At 43.4% G+C, this 7,412-nt stretch overlaps 1 protein-coding gene across 3 annotated transcripts; it reads right to left on the minus strand.

Annotated features, from left to right (window-relative positions):
* Positions 1–2,340: 2,340 nt before the first annotated feature.
* On the minus strand, positions 2,341–6,625 carry LOC103706204 (pentatricopeptide repeat-containing protein At2g21090). Of its 3 annotated transcripts, none has more exons than XM_008790242.4 (2): positions 4,490–6,625; positions 2,341–2,666 (listed from the first exon to the last, which is right to left on the minus strand). In XM_008790242.4, the coding sequence occupies exon 1, from the start codon at positions 6,505–6,507 to the stop codon at positions 4,708–4,710; it is 1,800 nt and encodes a 599-aa protein (XP_008788464.1). In that variant the 5' UTR covers positions 6,508–6,625; the 3' UTR covers positions 2,341–2,666; positions 4,490–4,707. The 3 variants fall into 3 exon arrangements, with proteins under 3 accessions (XP_008788464.1, XP_026660114.1, XP_038973579.1); XM_026804313.2 differs by having other exon boundaries at positions 2,341–3,041; XM_039117651.1 differs by having other exon boundaries at positions 2,341–2,663; positions 4,488–6,625.
* Between the last annotated feature and the right edge of the window lie 787 nt (positions 6,626–7,412).

Raw genomic sequence — 7,412 nt, forward strand, 5'->3', positions numbered from 1 at the left:
AGGTGAACTTTGACTGTAGTCAGTCGATGGACGGTGGTTCTGGAGGTGTGGGTTTTGTGATCGGAGACTCCCTAGGCAGGTTGATAGCCGCTAGGGGGCCGTCGCATGCCAGGGCTCATCGTTGTTGGGGCAGAGCTGCGGGCTGCTTGGGAGAGCTTATCCTTCGCGAGGAGGGTCCTCGGCGCCGTGCGGGTGCATCTCGAGGGGGACTCTTCTGCGGTGATTGATTGGACCCGGGGTGCGGATAGGTACGGTGACGGTCATCCGCTCATCCTAGAGACCTGGAGATTTGTTCAGGAGATAGGCGATTTTCAGGCAACACATGTGTACCGGGAGGCGAACAAAGCAGCTGACTGGGTCGTCTCCTATGTTGCTCGGCACTCCGGAGAGTTCCTATGGACATCTGTACCCAACATTTCCACTTCATTGTACTCTTTACTTTCTTTCGATTTGGCTGGATGTACTTAAGCTAGAGCTATATGAATTGTCGTTTTCACCAAAAAAAAAAAGAAAAAAAGAAAGGAGGGCGGACAGGGAGATAATATCATGATGTTTTTGGGTTCTTGACGACTCTGCGGATCGAGTTGAGTTCGGATGTTCCCGTTTAGCTCCGCCAAACTCCCAGATATGAACCACCGAGGTGGTAATACAATTAGAACGGGGCTAAAATTCCACCGGAGTGGCCCAGATTCGAAACACGTGGGCGTCGATTAAATGCAGAGACTGGATGCCCCCCGCCTAATTTGCCCGGTAGAGTCGTCATCTGGTCTGCCGGTACTTAGGTGGTGCTGGTGTGACGTACTCACACGTGGAAGGGGCTGCCACGTTGGTGGGGCTCCTCTGCGGGTGGGGAGGGTATGAGTAAAACTTGTCTACCCGTATCAAACATTCTCCAGCGGGAAGGAAGCCCAGTGGGGGTTGCTACGCGGGTGAGGTTCTCCTCACCCCCCTCTTTCCTTTTCCAAAAAAAAAAAACTCTCAGATAATGATGGCATGGGACGTGCTTTCTACTTGGGACCACTGCGTCGGGACTGTGCCGTCAGAATACCGCACTGTTTCGGCGATGCATCGGACAACTGCCAATAGGTGGTTAGTAGCAGGAGCGGCTCAAAGCATTTGAGAGCCTAAGGCGAACTCACTAAGGGAGCCTTTTTCGTTTCTATTTTGTTTTTGAGGCTTTTCCTGCAATGGGCCTTCTTTGGGCCTGGGTCTTAGGCGACCGCCTCAGTCGTCCAAAAGTTGGGCGGTCCTGGTTAGTAGGGTTAATGACCCTCCCTCGATTCGTCTTCATCTCCACCGGCGACACAGTTGCCGCTGCGATCGAACCAAGACAACAACCCTACTGCGCCCTCCCCACTCTCTAACCTTCGCTCTCTTCATGCTCTCCTCACTTCTCTCTTGTTCGCTTTGCAAAGGTGGGTTCGGTTGGAGAGCTATTTCTTGCTTAAATATATTCGGATTATGCTTACATCCGAAGACATTTCTGGGACCGGCTCGGGCTCAAGTTGGGCTTGAGCCAGGATATTGACAAATCTTCAAATTAAAGCCTGGAACGAGGCTGGGCCCGGGTAGGGTGTCGCCCGAATCAGCCTCGCCCAATTACATCCCTAACTTTAACATCATAACACAAAACAGGATCAAAGCACATAATTAACTTAAATTGCTCAAGCATGGATGATTTCTTTTATTGTGCTCAGTTGGATACGTCGTAGCTAATCGATGTATGACTATTATGAGAAGATTAGTACTTTGATTGTCCCCTAAGATGAGAAAACTTTTATTTCATGATTACTTAAATAATGATGAGACTGACCTTAACATCAATTATATATATAAGTACAAACCAAAGCTATGCACCTATATATAACTACCAACAACATCTAAAAAGATAAGAGCAATTGAAGAGATTTGATTGGAACGTACAGACACTACCATCAGGAAAAAAAGAAAAAAAAAGATAGCTCAAGGTCCCTAAAATTAGATGCAGCAAAAGAAACTCATCGTCTCAATAGCATTCATCAATGTACCTCATCATAGAAGTCCAAGTAGCTCTCTTCAAGTTTTAATTTTTCTCTCAAAGAAACGGTTACGAATGAGATGGGGCAACAAACTTGTAGTATCAATAGGCCCTTCAATTTTAATTTTCTTTGGAAAAAGAAGGTTAGAAGTGAGAAGTTTGTTTTCCCAAATAGTGGCAAGAATTTCAAAAATCATATCCAAATGTCATGCCCATATCCATCTCTAACCAGAATCTAAGTTAACTGAGAAGCCTAAACAAAAAGCTTTCCACAGTTCTCATGAACTAAGATTAGTGAATAAATCAAAGCACATCCCACTGCATGATGCAGCCAGTTCGATTAAACATGAGCTGCTTAATGTCACATTGCAAACCAAGAGTCCTTGACAGACTTATGAACCAGAAAATTTGCCACAAGAAAATTTGCTAGATCTAAATCAGCATCAATCTAAATTGTACAACATCAATTAAATTGGCCAACTGATAATTCTTGGTGTCGCCTGAACTACAAAATTTTACAACAAAATATGTACAGTTCTGGAGGAGAAAAAATAGATTATTTATTGGAAATTTCTTTACATCCTCTGACAACACAAGGATAATTAGTGATGAGTGATCTCTTGCCCGCCTCTAAGCCTTAAAATTAAACCTGCATGGAAGCAACAATTCATGATTGAGCTACCCTCTGGAGGAGAAAATTGTAACTGGGCGAGTGATAGAATATTAGCACTTATTTTTTATTGAAAATAGAAACTGCGTCAAAAGTAATTATAACCAACAGGAACATGTGATAATCAAGGGCTTAATTTATTGTCTTTCAAATGGTGGATTCGTTTCATTGGAATTCGGCTTTCTGGATATCATGAAGGCAATGAGAAGATAAAAGAGTACCAAAAAAAATAAAATAAAGGAGACAGAAAAAACAGACATTGCTTGGCCTCTTGCTTCATCAAATTTACTTAATGTGCAAAATATACTTCCACTCAGCATCATGGGAGAAAGACAAATGGTTATCAATATCTTCCTGCGATACAGAATATATATGTATAGCTTTAGAAGTAAATATCATATCATGATTAAGTTTTAAAGCATTGGTCTACATGAAAGATGGAGCGTATGTCAGAGAAGTGAAAGAGCAATCAGAATGTTCAAATATACCCGCATATCCATTATAAAGCAATTGAATCTACATATTGAAAAGGGTGTCCCTAACTTATCTCAAAGTCCCCTTTACCGATAGCTGTTGCCATTTCATGCTAGTGTCTACTGATGGTAAGGTCTGACAATATGTTCCTACATGGATATGCCGCATGATTATCCTCACAAGCCAGTAGAACTGCTCCTGCCAAAATATGGTTAGGCCATGTGATAAACCACAGCAACATATTTCTTTAGGTAGCTTCAGTCATGAAGTAACTGGCCTTCTTTTTTCATCTATGCAAAGGATTTATATATCAAAAATACTTTCAAAAGCATAAAAGACTTGGAGTAGAAGTTTATATTTGGTCGACGCAGGGTGATTTAGAATGATTGTATAGTTGTTTGAGCTGGAATCCTCTTGAGATTAAGACATTATGTATTAGTTCAAGCACATTTTGAAGATGAATTATTTGAGAACAAGTAGAGTTTATTAATTACTATCATTTATTGTTGGTTTCCAAGGACTGCATCCTTTTCTTCATTCAATCTGACTTTCCTCTCTTCATTAATCCTCTTTTACATTATTATTCCAATTTCTGCAAGCTATCATGCATGCTTCTGCGATCACATAAACCGAGTCATGGGGAATTAAAAACTTCTTGTGGCATGTAGTTTGACAACATTTCTTGAATCTTATTACCATGACCTGCTTGAGTTGTATATTTTAACTTTTTCATCAGTGTTTGTGAGCAGTAAGATGTCAGTTACACAGACTGATAACATAAGCAATTTCTGCTTCATTTTCCAACTCTATAGTCCATATTTCCCACTAGAAATTCAATGCTTAATTACAGATATTTGAAGCATTAATTCTCTTTAAGATATTATTTTTGACCAGAAGCTAGGACTTTAGATATCTCGATTCCTGTTTAGGGTTAATGCCTGAAGTCTAGTATAATAATGGTTGAGAATTGGATCTCGTGAGGAGGCATCTCATGGTTAATTTGGAACCATTGACTATGATAAACTACGTGGCAACTACTTTTATAGGCAATAATAGGCATATCAGGATGACTACTATGAAAATTCTATGTGAAATGAAAAAAGAAATTAACTGCTCTAAATATTTCATATTGCAGGAGACCAAAAAAAAATAGATATCAAGTGGGAAATAAAGAGAAGCAACACATGGTAAACTATGGGAAACCACTCCCATATACTAACACCGCTACCAATGAAATTTCACATGCATTAACACATTACAAGTCAAAAATAAGCTAATAATAGATATGCAATGGAAAAAGGCATAATTTGAAGGTCAAATGATGGTACCTATTGTACAATGCTGGAGCAGTTCACTGAATCCAATAATCAGAGATGTTCTATAAGAATTTGATCCCAAAAGAAATGGGTTAACATCCGCAGCTGAAACGGGGAACTCTGGTCTTCACCAGTGTTCACATGTAAAATAGTGGCTTCCGCAAATAATGGTAAAAATCACTGTCATGTGGGTAAGAGCAAAATTGAAGCGTTACTTTGCAGCTAAGCTACTAGGTTATAGAAGAATCATCTTCAACCTGACATACTAATTGTTCCAATGCAGCATATATGCCTTCTTTCAAGGGGTGCAACTGATCTGAGGCTCCAAAGGAGTGGACAGAATCATCAACTTCAATCCAGCTTGCAGCTCGCTCCTTCCTCACTTTTTTCTCCTCCATGAAGCGCCTTACGTTCTCAACAGTCTCCCAATTCCCAACATCAGCATAGATATTTGAAAGAAGCACATATGCTGCAGAACTATGAGGCTCCAACTTGAGAAGGCGCTCCGCCACCTCCCTTCCTAACTGTAGATTCCTATGAATCCTGCATGCCCCGAGCAATGCATTCCAAGCCCGAGCACTTGATCTACACGGCGTCTTTCCAAGCCACTCCATCGCCTCTTCGAAATGTCCCGCACGGCCTAGCAGGTCCACCAGACACACATAGTGATCTTCTTCAGGTACAATGTGGTGGCTTTCTGCCATGGATTTAAACAGTTGCAGCCCCTCCGCCACAAGACCTGAGTGACTGCAAGCAGTGAGGAGCACCACGAAGCTATTGGCATCAGGCTTCATGTGAGCACTAATCATTTCCTCAAACATCCCAATCGCCTCCCTCCCAAGACCATGCTGCCCGACTGCTGACATCATGGTATTCCACATCACGGTGTCCTTCGTACCAGGATCGGTGAGATCAAAAACCCATCGGCCTCCCGTCAAATCCCCACATTTGGAGTACATGTCGACAAGAGAGCTGAGGACTATTGCGTTGGGATTGAAACCGGTTCGCAGCAGCCGGGCGTGAATCTGCTTCCCGTGCTTCAGCGAAGCAATAGCGGCGCAAGCACAGAGACTGCTACTGAAAGTGAACTGATCAGGCCTAATGCCCTGGCTCATCATTCTCTGGAACAAGTCGAGAGCTTCGAACGGATGACCATGACGTGTGTAGCCTCCTATCAGGGCAGTCCACGAGACCGGATTCCTCTCCGGCATCTTGTCGAACAGCGTACGAGCCGAGACCAAGTCACCGCAATTGGCATAACCGTGGACAAGCGTGGTCCAGGCAAGCACGTCTCTCGTGGGCATCTCGTCAAACAGCTTCCTTGCGTCGTCTAAGTATCCACATTTAGCGTAGGCATCAACGAGGGAGCTCGAGATGATGAGGTTGGACAAGAACCCGACGAGAAAGACCTGGGCGTGGACCTGGCGACTGAGGCCTGGGTCGCGGAGACGGTTGCAGGCGATAAGGAGGCCGGAGAAGGTGTGGGGGTTGAAGCCGAAGGAGGAGCGGCGGAGCTGGGAGTAAAGGCCGACGGCATCGCGGAAGGAACCGGCGCGGGCGAAGGCGATGATCATGGTGTTCCAGGAGACGACATCGCGGTGAGGCATTCGGTCGAAGAGGCGGCGGGCGGGGCGGAGAAGGCCTAGGCGGGCGTAACCGGCGAGCATGGCGTTGAAGGAGAAGAGGTTGGGGTGAGGCATGCGGGCGAAGAGGCGGCGGGCGTCAGAAGGGCGGCCGCGGAGGAAGTGGAAGGCGAGGAGGTGGTTAGAGAGAGGGGTATAGGAGGGGTAGAAGCGCTTGAGGCCGGAGAGGCGGAGGAAGAGGTGGACGCGGCGGGCTAGGGGGAGGGAGCCGGAGCGGAGGCATTGGCCGAGGAGGAGAGAAAGGGTGGAGGGATCTGGGCGTAGGCCGCGGCGGGCGAGGAGGGGGAGAGCGTCGACGGCGAGGTCGAGGCGGCCGAGCGAGAGGTGGTGGTGGAGGGAGAGGAGGAGGCAGGAGGGACGGCTGGATTTGTTGTCGGCGTGGGGCATCGGGAGGTGGAGGATGAGGGGAGGAGGTGATGGTCGGGTGACGCCGCCGCCGCCGCCTTCATCTGGGCATCATCCGAAGGACAGAATCCTGTGATCTGAGTGGCACTCAAAAATATTTTAATTATTAATATTTTAAAAAATAACCATGCAAAAAATTCTAACTATTTAGGAGTTCTAAACTTTTTTTTTCTCAACTTTAATTAATTTAGTATGACCAATTATGGAACATAAATTCAATTCAAATTCTAACTATAAATTCCATCTAACTATAATGACAGAATTGTCCCATGACATCATGTGATAATTTCATCACGGTGGACTGAATTCATAGTCAAAATTAAAATTGAATGTATTTAAAAATTTAATAATTTAATTACACTAAATTAAAACTAAATTTTTTTCATATAATTATTTTATATTTAAATAATTTTTGAAAAACAATGTAACTAATAAATACATTGTTCTTCTCGTGATAAGTTGACCTGTATATGCTGTTTGTCTTTTAGGTTCAGAAAAAAAGATAGTAAGTTTTTTTAGCTTAAATTAAAATTTGGGAAGTGGACGAAACATTTCTCTGCTTTCATTCCATCCAACTCCTCCCTACTTTTTTCTGCCATAAATTAGGACTTTGGATCGTAGATTCAAGATTGCTGTCCTCTCATATCCTTCAACTTCGCCCAACTTATCTTAAGCCCTTTACTCTTCTAAAGAGCCCCGGCAACTATATACTTTATCATTATAGATAAATATTTTGAAGAAAATACAATATTTGATGTGAGCTTCAACGAAAACTAAAATTTTATAGACTATAAAGCTTTACAATGGAAGATGGTTAAGGATGATTAAATGGATAAATAAGAATATTTATTTCAATGATTTCAATTAACTTTAGCCTAGCAATGTAT

This window comes from Phoenix dactylifera, chromosome 2 (genome assembly GCF_009389715.1).
Source record: "Phoenix dactylifera cultivar Barhee BC4 chromosome 2, palm_55x_up_171113_PBpolish2nd_filt_p, whole genome shotgun sequence".
NCBI classification, from domain to species: domain Eukaryota; kingdom Viridiplantae; phylum Streptophyta; class Magnoliopsida; order Arecales; family Arecaceae; genus Phoenix; species Phoenix dactylifera.